This window comes from Chiroxiphia lanceolata, chromosome 3, assembly GCF_009829145.1.
Source record: "Chiroxiphia lanceolata isolate bChiLan1 chromosome 3, bChiLan1.pri, whole genome shotgun sequence".
Classification (NCBI taxonomy): Eukaryota; Metazoa; Chordata; class Aves; order Passeriformes; family Pipridae; genus Chiroxiphia; species Chiroxiphia lanceolata.
Genome location: NC_045639.1, coordinates 1,687,574 through 1,702,154, shown reverse-complemented (window position 1 = coordinate 1,702,154; position 14,581 = coordinate 1,687,574). Strand labels below are relative to the sequence as shown.

Below are 14,581 nucleotides of genomic sequence, written 5' to 3'. Positions count from 1 at the left end.
TGCCATATTCCTGGCCACTGGGTGAATCTTGGAATGTGTTGCTCCCAAATTTGCTTCCTTTCCTCCAGTGATATGAGATAAAACCACTTGGGTTTATTGCAGAATTCTATCTTGGTTTAAGCTTCAGGGAGATATTTGCTCTAGTTTTTCTTTGTGTGGTATCTTTGTTTTTCTTAAATAAGCCCTTGAGCGAGGAGTGTCTGGTGTAATTTCCTGGTAGCTTGGGAATACACTTGCTGTGTGTTTAGTGTTGTGTGTGCTGGACAAAACCAGCCTACAGACAGTACTTGATGTGTCAGAGAAGGGAGACAAATGTCACACTGTCACTAGGCTGAAAACTGGTATGGCCAAAGGTGAATATGTGTATTTTAGTGTCATTATTTTACTCCTAGAAGGTTTATTTCCCTTCGTGAGAAAGGGAAATGCTAAAGTAATAGTGCTCCAACCAAAAGCGTTCAGTGGAAGTCATTGTGGTGCTATTTTTACAGCTGAAGATCTTTTTAGTGACAAAAATTGCAATATTTGGGTGGCTCTGGTGTCATTTCACTTGGCTGATCGCGCATTGTTTCCTGTGGGTTTAATGCTCCGGGTGCTGAGCTGTTTGACCTGTGGTCAGGCTGCTTTGACTCTGAAGTGCTCATTTGTTTCGAGAATTTACAGCTCCAGCAAAGCTCCAAGTCATGAGTAAAAGTGAGGGAACGTTTTTCCAAGTCTTCCAAAGGAGAAATTGGTCTTGGTGGTGCTGTGGTTATCAAAGAAAGCGAAGTACGAGGTGCTGTGGTGCTGGAAGTTTGGTGGGGCAGAAGAAAAAAAACTTATACATACAAACTACCCCAAAGAGGTTTTTTCAGTCTTACATAAAGAAGACTGCATCAGTGTGTATTGTTTTAAAATCCTACGTAGCAATTTCCCCCTGTATTCATATTTTAAGTGTCTTAGAAAGCGTGTTAGCTCCACAAATGCCGTTTGCTCGGGGCGATAAGTGTTTATTGTCTTCTCCTCTGTGCTGCTCGCTGCTTCCTGTCAGCGATGACAACTCGCTGGCCCCCGTTCTGCCGCTTTTATAACTGTTCCTGATGTTCCTTCCCGAGGGATACCTGCGTGTTTGCACGATGTCGTTCCCCAGGGCAGGTTGTAGAAGCATTTTCTGCCGTCAGTGCCCCGTGATGTTGGGTGCCAAGTCATGCCGCGCCTTGTGATGCCGAGCTGGGAGCGCCGAGCGCCGCGAAGTTAATCTGGCTGTTGTCACAGGATCGCTGTGGGTGTCGATGTTTGCGGTGTTTTAGTGTCGGGTGCTTTGAGGTGTTAATCGCCAAGTGAAGGAGTTTTCGGTTGCTCTGTTAATTACTGAATGGATCTTCAAGTTTGAACTCATTTCAGAAGTGAAGAGTTGACCCTGAGAGGGAAAGTAACATCAGGGCTTGAAGTAGAAGTCAAAACTTCGGTATTGCTGATCCTCAGGAGTTTGTTTCTGTGCCGGGTCCATCCCTGACCTTTGTAGCCTGTACACTCCTGCATCCTGGGCACCTTTTGGCTTTAGTTTAATTTGGAAAGTGGTGTAGACCAAGTCCTACAGCATTTTCACTCCCTTTTCAAACAGTAGTTGATACTGGTTAGAAAAGCCCTCAAAAACCGACTAAGCAAACCAAGAGGATACTCAGAGTTGTTGGAGTGAGGTGTGTTTGTCAACCTTTCTGCTTCTTGTGCATTTCCTCAAAAAAAGGATTTGTTTGTTCGTGTTTCTTCTAGAATTCTCGCGTTTTTAATACCTGGGTGTGTTTATTTTGAGTGGCAGCATGAAGTGTTCTGGGCTGCTTTGAATCCCATGGGTTTTCCTTTCCCTGAGTAACACTTTTTACTTTGATGGAGGCCAATTCACCTTTTGCAAGCTCCACGTTGTCACTGATTGTCATGGGGAGCTCACCCAGGTTACTCAGTCACTCACTGGGTTCAGTTTTTGGCAATTTTTGATTTTTTCACCTTTTGGTGTGATAGGAAATGAGTGGTCAAGGTCAAGGTGAAACAGTAGTAATAAAGTCATTTCATACTAGCGATGCCAAAAACAGAGGTTGCTCTCTAAATCTAGAGATTTTCAGGGGGTGTTAATTCAGTGTGTGGTTAGTCAGCGACAGGTGAACTGGTTCCTCTCTTCTTTCCTCACACATTTTGCTCACCTGCAGCACCTTATTGCTGTTAAGGAACAGAGACAGGACGAAAAATAAATCTAGGCTGTTCTGGGCTCTGTTTTTTTTTTTTTAAAACCCTGGGAGGGAGAAATCAAAGCTCGGTCAGCAGCCTCCTGAACACGCCGTGATTTCGTGCGGCTGTTTGCGTGTTCCCACGTGAGGGGCTGTCCCTTGGTGCTGCTGTGACCCTCCCGTGGGGTCCCCCGCAGGTCAGGGCAGCCCCCGGGGTGCTGTGCTGGGCAAGGGGGGGGCACGGGGTTAGTGGGCGGGACAGCAGCCCTCGGAGCACACGTGAACCGTGAGTAATTAGGCAGCTCCTCTGCTGGCAGTGCCAGCGATTGCTCAGGCACCGGGCAGCGCTCCGGGAGCGGGTCAGCCCGGTCAGATGCCGGGAGCAGGGAAGCTCCACGTATGCCCGGGATCCACTCACATGCCCTTGGCACGGCTCCCTGTGATCCCCACCGGCCGCTCCATTTGTTTTAGGCCAGTTGGTCGGGGTGGTTTTTGTTGGTTTTGTTGTGTTTTTTTTTTTTTTTTGAAAGTAGGCATTGGGCTGCAGCCTCCTAATAGCTTATGATGTTGGACATAATCCTGGGAAGTGGGGTTTTGTGCAGGGGCCAAAAGACTTTGGATGTTAGACCTATTTCCTAAAGCTCACGTTATCACGAGGCAAAAAACGTTTGATGCAGCTTTGAACTTCTGGCTCTCAATCTTTGCTAAGTGCAGAGCTAGAAAAGGGTCCTTAAACTGAATTTTAATACCTCGTTTTGTGGCAAAGGGGGTATCTCGGTGTTTGGAATGGTTCTCCAGGGGTTTGAGCAGATGTCTGCAGGGATACATGACCAATTTAACTGTGCACTGCCTGGTGCTTGGGCAGGGTTGTCTCAACATGTTTGCACGTTCCAAGTTAGGGTCAGAGCATCCTTTTCCTGGATCCCATGTAAGTGCACAAAGATCCAGTGGCTAAGCAGGGTTGGGAAGTGAAGCCTTGAGCATCTCTGGAGTGTAACATCCCTTGTGTGTTCAGCACATGGGGTGTGCCTGGGGCAATATCTGCAAATTGTGTCTGGTGTCATCCCCACCCCTCAGGGCTGGCACCTCTTACCTGGTGCTCTGCAAGAGGGAGAAGGATTTTATTGCCTCTGTTTTTCAGATGAACACGTGCTGAGTTAGTTCTCTGCACGGGTCAGCAGCGGGCAGTCCGTGGGAGGAATTACTCTGTAGGGAAGGTGGATGCAGGAGGAGTTTGAAGGGTGGCATCTTGTCCCAGCCTTTCTAGAACGTGTGTGATACTGATTATATGGTAAATTCAGGATCTGCCCCATTCCTTAGCACTGTCCTTCCTGCAGATTCACCCAAAATGATGATTTTTCCGTGGATCAGACAATCAACTGGGGAAGGCCAGTGCTCCTTTAGTCCCACCTGCTTCTGATAACTTCACTGCCTCAACGTACCACTTGCTGTGGTGTTGCTTCAAATGTCTAAACAATTAAATATTATCAGTTATTCTCCCTCGAAGGCCCCAGTTTTATTTTGACTTTTGTACTGCTTTGTCAGTAAAAGGACACTGCTCTATTAAATCTCTTTGTAAAATACTTTCTGTGCACGCTTATTGTTTCCTTGCCAACAGTAATATTGGAAAGGCTTGCTTTATTACTTGAAATCTATCAGAAAATTCTGTTACTAGTGAAATATTTGGAAGATGGCAAGAGTGAGCCTTGCAGTTAAAAGGACTTTGCAAAAAATTTAACTTTGGTGAGCGAGCAGCATTTTTTTGTACAAGTGAGTGCTGTGCTGCTGGATGCTAAACCACAGGCTACCAGTCAATATTTATTGCTCTTTGAGATGTTCACTTGCACAGAATTTTTTCCAAAGTGCTGCTGCAGCATTTCACTGCACTTTACCCGGATAGGTCCAAACAATGGAATATTTAAAATTAGGGTGCGTGGCGATACCAGACTTAATGATTAAGTACCATCAAGGAACAGATGGCAGGAGAGGACACAACTGGTTTGCAGTCTGCATAGATTTAAGCATGAAGCCATTAAGCTATCACATTCCCATTTCTGATAGATTTTGGTCAATGAAAAATTAAAGGCCCATAATCCCTGATTATTTGGAGTCTCAATCCGCGATTCATGACACTGGGTAGTATTTCCAAATCACCCAGGTTCCCCCTGCAATCAGGAGTTTTTAAACTAATGCATCACTGGGAGGGGATGCTCCTGTCTGCTTTTGCTGCCACTGAAATTAATGTCTCTTGTCAGAAGTAGGTTGCTCTTAAATGTAAAATTGCTGAAGGGGATCTTTCACCGCTCTGCTTCCTATCGACTTGTGCACAGATTTGCCCTATTTTGCTGGGCTGTTTGCCACTGAAGCAGTTGAGCATCTCCACCTCAGAAAAAGGAGCAGATCATGGCCTTAAAAATGGGTATAGTAGCCACCAGAATCTCAGCTTTAAAACCAGCTTTTTGAAACCATATCTCTTACAAAAGTCTGTTTTATATTCTAAATTATTTCCTTTGCCTCCTGTATTCCCGACAGCATCTACCAGTTTATTTCAGTGGTATTGGAGCAAATGTATTCTAATAAAGAGAGCTGTTTTGCATTAAAAAAAATGTAATTATTGTAAGCATTTTATTGGTCATAAAAATTAAACAATTCAACATATGAATAGAAGGAATCTATTAAAATCTTCAGTGAATTTTCAAAAAATTTAAACTAGTTTATGGCTGTTCTTTTAAGCCATACAGGTTTGGGCAGTTTTATGTTTAGATTTTTTTATCTTTGTGCATGAAAAATTAGTTGCACCTCGTGTTTCATTAGTTATTTCGAATGCATGGTAAGAAAATCAGTATGTCCTGGCTTGGACCAGTCTGGCAAAATACAATTCCACAAAGAATATATGATGGAAAATGTGGAGCCAACGTCGTGCTGTGGTATTTCCTCTTGAGAGGGACAGATTAAGACATCTTAGTCATGGCTAACATGTTAATTGAGAGTGTCAAGGACAACTCACCTCCCTTGTTTGAAGAGTGATGAGACAATACAACATTCTCAAACAAAAATGACCAAGAAATCTGCTACCTGTGGTGAGCTATTGAGGGTACTTGTTTAATTAAATTAAAAATGATTGGTAGAGATTAGCAGTGTTACTGATATCCAAGCACCTTGGTTTTGTTGATCCTCAAAAGCAAGGGGTTCAACTTCTTGTCACCGTTACCTGTTTTAAAGTTCTGCTGAAAAATGTGAAGGAAATTCAGAGTTTGGGGGTTTCTGTTGGATCCCTTGCCTTAATGTTTTGGAAAAAATTTAAAATTATTAAAATAAATTTGTTCTGTGCTCCAAGTTGTCCCAAGAATGACATTCTGATTTTAATTGTTGATCATCTGCCCCAGCAGAGCATCCTGTAGCTGGACTCTGAGTTTGTTCAAGATACAGTTCCAGAGCACATCAGTGGCCCAAGTTTTCCCAGCAAAAAATTCACAGTCTCAGTAAACAGTTTCTTGCAATTCATGCCAAAAAAAAAAAAGGATTTAAAAAAAAAAAAGTTGAATACCTTCTGCCTCGATCAGTCTAAATATTCCAGCACAGCTTCTGGAATGGGAAAATGCAAAGCCTGGGCTTTGGGTGACATTTGTGTTCTGAATTCTTGTGGCTGCACGCTGAGTTTTGTGTTGGTGCCCGAAATGAGAGCTATGACAATATCTCCAGGAAGCTCCAGTGCCCTGTGCTTTGAGTGCTCTGAAGGGAGAGTCCCCTCCAACGTGGGGCTGCAGGAATGCTGCTGATGAAGATGATGGAAAAGCCCCGAGATAATCCCGTGGTCATTAAGATTAAACATGAAGATTAAGGGCCCCAAATCGGCCTTTTGGAGATATGAATGTAGAAATAGGAGACTTCAGCTGATCTCTGTAGGTCAGCAGGGTTTATCGTGGATTTTCTCTCTGATTTTAACAAATTTGAATGAATTCAGCGTGGAAGGGAGTTCAGTTCTGTGCATCTGAAAAGGGGAGTTATTTTTAGCCCCTCTAGTTCCTCCTGCAGCCACAGGTTGGCTGAACTAATAAATCCAAGGTGACACCTCAGTCACACAGTTTTGGCTGATGTATTATTCTCTGATGTACTTTTAATTGTTTATAGTATTTTTAGGATCGTGGCGATGAGCATTTGGGAATGAGGCAATTACCCATGTCCTAATTATCCTAGATTTATGTTCACATATACAAAAAAAAAGGGTACTGTGCTTACTGCTTTTATGTCATAAATGGCTGTGTGTTGGCAGTGCATTTTATATATGACCCAACTTCCTTTCCCAGCACTGTTTTTCCTATTATTTCTATATATCCTTACAAGCCAGGAAATGCTGAGAGCAATAAACTGAAGGAAAGATATCAATATATATCCTTCAAAAATTCTGGTATGCTGGAAGTTGAGCAAGCTGCGAAAGGCAAATACAAAGTTTTGCCAGGGAGAGGTTGGTGCTTTCTGCTTGGAGCTCAGCAGCCCAGCCAGCTGCTCATTTAGCTGATAATAATGTCATTAAACTGCACAATAATGCCATTAAACAGCAAGAGTTGTGTTGTGCAACTGCATCGAGTGTCTCTGTAAAAGGAACTTCGCTTTGGCCGTCCCCTAGGGGTTGTTTAAAGCTTCAGGAGGGTGTTGAGGGGGAGTGCTTTGATTCTGTGGTGTTTGCCATGGAAAATCCCAAGGAAGGGTTGTCACACTGTGCTGTGGGTGTTAATAACTCGCTGTGTCCTGAGGTACTGAAAAAGGGTGACTCATCTGCATTTCCTCAGGTCCTTTCTGCTTTGGGAAGGAAGGAGAGATTGATTTCCTCTCTGAAGCCAGAGAAAACTCTGGTGGGATGTGATAACACATGACAACACACCAGTCAATAACCCCTTTGTTGACAGGTCTCAATCATCTGTAAATATATTTCAAATAATTTAATGTGCGTTAGCATGATGTATTTCATTTTGTGTTCCGAAGGCCAAAAATCACATTGCTTCTTGTGCCTCATGACAGCAAAACAGCATTTTATAGTTTGTCAGCGTGGCACATGAAGTGTACCTTTAGCTTTAGAGAGAGAGTTTCAAGATTCATGTTCAGTGTGTTCAGTTTATTCTCTTTTGTGTCCCTGTTTTCTCCTGCAGCAATCCAAAGTCTGCCAATCAGAGGATAAACAAAAAAGTCAACAATGATGCCTCGTTAAGGATTCAAAATTTGTCTATTTTGGTGAAACAAATCAAAACTTACTATCAGGTCAGTAATTGCTTCTTGTGTTGTGCTTTGCCTGGAATTATTGCTAAGTGTTCTTTTATAACCATGCCTTTGAATGTGAGAAAAATAAGATGAGTATTTTGAGATGCTTGTAGGAATGGTTGTTTATATATCTGGTCAGATGTTTTATCATGTTTAATTTACAGCTGTAGTGGAAACACTTATATGTGAATTATGGAACAGATACTCTGTGTATTAAATTACTCCTGTAGCACAGTAAATACTGCTGGTTGATATTTGTGAGCTGCAGCAAGTTTTGTGCCTGTGAGGGAGATTATTACACGTGCATTTAACGTTACCAGCGGAGTTTTTGTAAGAAAAACGGGACAAAACACATTGGGTTTAGAATTAAGTTGATTTTCAGCACGACAGAACCTTTGCTCTGCCTCTCCCTGTGCATCCTGGCCTGGCCTGTGCTGATGTCTGTGCTCCTCCTGTGCACACATGGAGTGGGGGCTTTCCCAAACTCCCGAGTGCAGTGAGAATTCCCAGCTGGCGCTGCCGGGAGCGGCCAGCGGACGTTATTCCAGCGCTTCCCGTCGTCCTGTCCTTGGCAGCCCCTGCACGTGGGTTTATGTGCTGCCTGCTATGACCCAGATGCTTTTCCTTTTCCTAATGGAAGTGGTTTTCCACCAGGCATTAGTGCTCCACAACTGGTGCAGCAGAAGGCACAGGCACTGACGGGATTGATCTTTATTGGAATACAAAGCATTCCCTGTGCTCCGCTGGCCTCGTGGTATCAGCCAGTCCTAGTGCTCCAGGACCAGGCAGAATTCCTGGCAGTTAGGTGAATGGTCAGGATTGGGAGTGTTGCTCCAAACCTTTGTGAGAGAAAGGATTTGTTATATCTTTATTTTAAAGTTAAAAAAGCATTTTTATTGAAGAAATGTTCAAACCACGCCTTTGAAGATCGAACAACACTTTTGACTGTTTTACACACTTTCCTCCCCCTTTCCCTCCCCAATTTCTTGGACTTGTGAGGTGCCACTTGTGAGGGAACATGAAACACTGCAGGGCTGGTGTTTTAGCAGGAATAAGGATTTGTTTTGGGGATAAAGGGTGGGCTGGAGCCTTTGCTCCCCCTCCAGCTCAGAGCAGAGCCGGGGCTGTGTGGGAGAGGCAGCTCAGCCAACTCCAAGGAAGGGTCAGTTGAGTTCCTGTCACCTGTGAAATCCCCCCAGGCAGGAAATCCTGGGCTTGATGGATGCCCTGGAATCAAACTGAGAGGCCTCCCATAGCCTGGGGTAGGAGCCCTCACACCTGAGTGCTTCCCAGTGTTCCCTGTGTCCACCTGAGATCCAAGAGCAGTGAACGTGGAAAGCAGTGGCTGTGCTGAGATCTGCTGTTTCTCCCTGGAATATTACAGCAGGAATCAGACATGGACATGGGGATTTTTAATTTTTAGCATTATGTTAACCTAACTCTTAAAGCTTCTTATTGTGAGCTTGTCTGTCTGAGTTTATTCCATGTGATTTTATAACATCTGTGGAAAATGCCCTCTCCGTTTAGCAAACAATTGCATCAGTTTGTGCTTGTCAGAAAAAGCTGCTCTGGGAGGGCATAACATGCAAAATTAAAATGGTATGTGTAAAGCTTTAGGAAAGGAAATACTCCCGAGCTCTGAAAGTTTGTAGGAGCAAGGTGGAATTTTGTAAACGGGCTGAATTGATTTTTGCAGGTCAAACAGGAGTTAAAAAATCTGGGAATTTTTTTCTAGGTTGGGAGCAGGGGCTGGAGCTAATGCAGGGTGACAGAGGAGGTGGCACACACCTCTGGAGCGAGGCAGAGGTGTTGTAAGGAAACAGGTGATAGTGTCATTTTTTGGTTGGTGTTGTAAGGAAACAGGTGATAGTGTCATTTTTCAGTTACTGCTGCTCACACTCTGCCTCATGGTATGGTGTGATCAGCTTTATGGCAGCAGCATGGACTTATTGGAGCTATCACCAAAAAAAACCAACAAAAAAGCCACCAAGCCCCCAGTTTGTGGCAGTATTTGGTTTTGTTTCACGGTAGCTGTAAATACTCGTTGAATTCCTCGTGTTTTATCTGTTCTGTAGAGATTTAAAACATCCTGTGGTGCCCTTCATATCTTCATTTCTTTGAAAATTGTCTTTATCAAGTGGATAGTACAGCTTGGTTGAAATTCATGATCTCTGAGTAGGTCAAAGCTGCTTTCTCCCTCCTCATGATTTGTCTCAGGCATGTGCTGTGAAAGCACATATTTTTCAGTCTAGTATTAATCCATTCAGGTATGATTTTTTATGTCCTGTATTAACTGGTGGGAACTTTCAAATACAGCTATAACTAATAATTTCTACAGGTGTTTTTGAAGGAATATTGGGCTTTTCTTAGGTTGGGTTTTTAGGTTGGAGTGTGACACCTCATACCGTTCTGGAATACATTGCTTTGGAGCAGGAACATTTTCTGTATTAATGACTCTGTCACTGTGGAAAAACAAAAAGCCTGGCTCCTGAGCTGCTGCTGGGATGGCATCTGCTGGGAATAAACATCTGGGAATAGGAGAAAGACTACTCTGCTTCAGGAGAATTAGGCTCTGTCTAGACTGAGGATTTGACCCGATTACAGCCGGTCCTGGCCAGGGCACCTCTCCATGGATGGAATCTGGGGGACAGACAGGCAGAGCTGGTGGCTGGCACTTCCATGCAGTTCCATGGCACTGTGCAAGCAGGGGGTTGTACCTTTATCCTCACAGCTGTCCCAGTGTCACTGCACCAAAGCCCCCCGGGGATTTTCACATCCACCTTTTGGGGAAGCCAAAGAGACCATAGAGGGGAGAGGAAATTGATATTTTGCACCATAAATGCAGCTCAGAGCCAAGAAAATAAACAGTTATCGATAACTTAGCCAGAGAAACACAAACATAATTATTTAAAGGGGTTTTGCTGCATTCTCACTGAGGATCTAGTGGGCTTAAGATCCATAAGCCAGCTCATTGCCACGAGAGGATTTTGCTGTGTGGAGATGACCGTGCAAACCAGTAAAACAGGGCTTTTGTAGCACTAACTCATAGCCTGTAAGTTTGTTTTTTTTTAATTAGGGTCCAGACAATTAAGTGTTTAACATCTATGCATTGAGACCTGAAAAAATTCAAACTATTTATGTAACACTAGTGGTTGTTGGTATTTGATGTTTGCTTTCCTTTCAATACATATGGTGTAAATGACATTGTAATTAACTTTTACAGGAGAACTTGCAGCAGCTCATCATGATGTCTTTGCCAAACGTGTTAATAATTGGCAAAAATCCCTTTTCTGGTAAGTTTATTTTTGACTAAGATAAAAATGTGCACTGGTGTGATAATTTGTATGAGTTCACTGGAAATAAAATTCATATAGGATCGAGCCTTTCGACAGAAAATCGTGTGAATGCTTTGGCAAATAAGTGGGTTAATGATGATGAGGAATGGTTTAATGATTTAATAATGGTTTTCTTTGTTCACACAAGGGGTCCACACTGTGCAAAAATGTGATTTGTCCCTCTCTCAGGATTTATGTTGGACCAGAGTTCATTTCCCAGCGACCAGTGAGCCACTGATAGCACAGAGTTTAAGTTTCCTGTACTCCCAGCTACTGCACTTCCAACTTCCTTTACCTGTGTCACCGCTGAGGAAATTCAATGCATCTCACTTAATCCAGCTCCTAATCCCTGTTTTTCCTTCCCCCAGATCCCTGCTTCTCTTGCATCCTTACCTGACAATTATTGCTCTGACCTTCTCGCTTTCTCCCCCGAACTGACACTGTCTTCTCCATGCTCCCACCTTCTCTGCTTCCAGCTCTGAGAGTTGCAATTTTGAGCCCAGGACACTCAGCCTGTGTGGAGCCAGCTGACTGTCCACAGCCTCCTGGGAATCTCTGCACCATGCTCTCAATTCCAGAAGCACGGAGCAGACACACCTGGCCTGCATGGAGCCACTCTGGATGGGGCAGAGTTTATTTGCTTGGGTCTAATGTGTCCCAGGTTCTCCTGATGTTCTGACACCTCAGCAGAGAGGTTAGGAACTCCTCTAACAGGCTGTGCAGCTTCCCCTGGCTTGTTTTATTTATTTGGGATGTCTCCTACCCATGCTTCCGTGTCTGTGACACCAGGGCTTTCTCATGAGCCAGAAGAACCATCTGTGTTTCCTCACTTTGCAATCCCAAGGTTCATAACCTTGGTATTTTCCATATCCCATCTGCACACATCCCATTTATGTAGGTATCTTGCTTTTTAATTCTTTTTTACCTGCTGCTTTTGGATATTGCTGCTTTTACTGCTGAGGTCACAGCCTTTTGAGTTTCTCTTTGTGTAGCTGCTGTCATATGCACAAGAAGTGTCAATGTGGTCTCTTGTTTTCCAAGACAGTGGAATGCAACATGCTTTCCTATTTTGATTCCAGACTTTCTTAAGGTTTTCGAAAGACTCCGTGGATTTAATGGAAAAAACAGATTCGAAAAAAAAAACCCAGGTCATTGAGTTTTTTAGTGATGTTTATTGTTCTCTTCAAGATACTGAGACAAAGTGTCTTGATATTGTGTAGTATAAGATGAAATTTTACTAAAACTGCACTATAAACCCCCACAGAGATAATACTGTATTTAGTTGTACACATAAAAAAATCCATGCCTTGTCATTAATAAGGAGGTGTCTTCGTGTTTTGGGATCTCAGCCAAATCTGTGCAGCTTCTGTGGTTTGGCAGCTGGAACCTCTGCTGGTGTGTGCATTGCTCTCCTGTGGGTTTGGGAGAGAAAATCAGGACTTCCCTGTAGCACAGCCCTCATATTAAAAAAGAATTGTTATGTTTGGGCAGCATTCTTGCAGGTGTTTCACATTCCTGCCCGAGTCCCTCACGGAGCTGGATCTGAATCCAGAGATAGGCCCGATCCTTTGGGATCCCTCCTGAACCTTTCCCCTTTGCAAGTCAGGCCTTGCTGTGTCAGCTTGAGGAGGATCTCGTTCCAGGATGGATTTTTAAGCTTTATTTGGTGGGCAAGTGCAGGGCTGTTAAACCCTTGGAGAGGCCTGCAGTGTAAATCTGATTGCCCCAAGGCGAGGCCCCGCAGCAAAAGTCAAGGCTCTGATAATCACTCGGATTTGCTCCGCTAAAGCTTGGGCTGGAGCTGGGATTTTTCACAGGAATGTCTCCTGGTTGTTCCCCTTAAGGAATGATCAGTAGGGAAATAGCAGGAGATCGGGAATTGCAGGAGCAGATGAGATTTAAGGAAGAGAAACGCGTCTGACTCCATGGGAGGCAGTTGGCTCAGCCAGGGAAATGCAGGTGGAATGCCGGGTTTGAGCTCTGACAAAACGGGTCATCAGGGACTTTATCAGGAAACATCTCAGCTGAGCTAATTGGCAGGAAGCCAGTTGGAGGAGAAAACTGGAGGAGAGGAGCTGCAGCCTGGAAATGGGAAATTAAATTACAGAGGGGAAAGGGGAGAGGAGATAATGATGAGGAAAAAGGCCTTTAACGGGGGAAAGGGGAGATTAAAGCAAGGCCCTGTTTCTGAGGGAGCCATCCAGGGGAGGTGGGAAAGTCAGGGATGAGAGGGAGTATGAAAGTCAGGGATAAGAGTGGGCACGGGGAAGATCATAGGGGAGCACAGGGTAGGGACAAAGTTCAAGCAGCGAGTTGGAGGGTGTAGAAGAGAATGATAATGATTATTTCTGTGTTTGTGGTGGAGGGAAAGGAACCAAAACACACAGGATGTTTGGCAGCAGAGGGAAGCTGAGGTTGGTCAGTGTTTTGCAGTGTTCCTTCAGGGAATGGGGGACAAAGACAAAGCAACAATATTCAGGTGGGTGTTTAAAAGGCAGTCAGGAGATGGAGAGTGAAGAGGAGTTCAGGGCTTGCTTAAAAAATAAAAAAGTGTGATTAATTTATTGGGATGAAAGAATGTAGTATGTGAGCTGTTGGGATGGATTCCTCCTGTTCCAATATTCCAGTTAACCTTCATTAAGACAGGCAGCCAGGTGGAATTCCCCTTCTTCAGCCAGTGGCTTCTGGTAAAACACACTCATTGATGTTTTTTTCTGTTTCCACCTAAAAGGCCTCCCAGCTCGAGACTTTGAGATGCAGGAAGTGTATAAATGATTAAAAATCTCCCATTTGAGTTCGTGTTCTTCGTAACTTGGCTAAACCTCCCATGAAAAAAAATCTAACATTCCGTGTTCATTGGGATTATCCCCATAATTTAGCTCCCTCTGAAAGAAGTGGGCTGAGTCAATGCCTGAGCTATTTTGCCCTCCTCGAAGGCTTTGCTTCATGGCATTTATATTCTAGATATAGACTGTTATTTCTATATTTAGTAGCAAGACGGGGACATTTTGGATGTGAAAAGTAAGAAACGTTTTTTACTAAGCTGTAAACAGAGTTCTTTCACTTAAGCTTCTTTAGGAGATTAAGATGCTTAAGGCCAGATTTGGAAATACATTTTGATTTTTTTTGATGTGCAGATGAATATCTAATGCAGCTTTGGGGAAAGAATTTAAGTGAACTTGTCACCTAACTCTGCCAGCTTGGGGGTGGCAGGGAATTTAAGCACTGGTGGAACTTCTCTGGAGGTACCTGAGGTGACCACTGAAAATTTGATTGTAGGTCTCCAGTGTGCTCCTAAAAACGTCCCTCTGAAGTTTTGCTTTTCCAAGGGCTGAATTTATGGGTTTTTTTGTCCGTTTCAAATTATTATATTCTGGGTGTTGGGTTTTGAACTCTGAAAATTGGCAGTGAAATGGCAAAAAGCACTAAGCTGAAAGGTGGAAAGGTGGGGCTTTCCTCCTCTGTTTGTTTTCTAAGCAAGGTTAACATAAATTAGTGGAAATAGTGAGAAAACCTGATGTTTTCTGAGGGGTAGGGGAAGAAGCCCAAATTACCATTTTACACCTACCGTTTTTTCTTCTTGTCTTCTCCTTAGAGCCAGGTACTGAAGAAGTAAAAAAGCTCCTCCTGCTTTTACTTGGTTGTGCAGTTCAGGTGGGTTTAATTATGTTTATGTCTGTATGGAATTGTTTTAACTGTTCCTGATCTCTTTTCTTACTATTTTAATACCTGAGGTGGTGTAAAACTTTGACTCCCTTCCTCCAGTGCTACTAAAATCTGAATATTCTGACA

The 14,581-nt window shown here is 43.6% G+C and overlaps 1 protein-coding gene across 15 annotated transcripts in view; it reads left to right on the top strand.

Annotated features, from left to right (window-relative positions):
- CCDC88A (coiled-coil domain containing 88A) overlaps positions 1–14,581 on the top strand; it is a 63,897-nt gene that overhangs the window by 7,097 nt on the left and 42,219 nt on the right. For all 15 annotated transcript variants that reach the window (XR_004356344.1, XM_032684137.1, XM_032684138.1 and 12 more), the window contains exons 3-5: positions 7,346–7,454; positions 10,678–10,747; positions 14,385–14,443. Coding sequence is in view for 14 of the 15 variants with exons in the window: in XM_032684137.1 (XP_032540028.1) it covers positions 7,346–7,454; positions 10,678–10,747; positions 14,385–14,443 (238 nt within the window). In the remaining variant the exon portion in view is untranslated. The remainder of the gene's footprint in view (positions 1–7,345; positions 7,455–10,677; positions 10,748–14,384; positions 14,444–14,581) is intronic.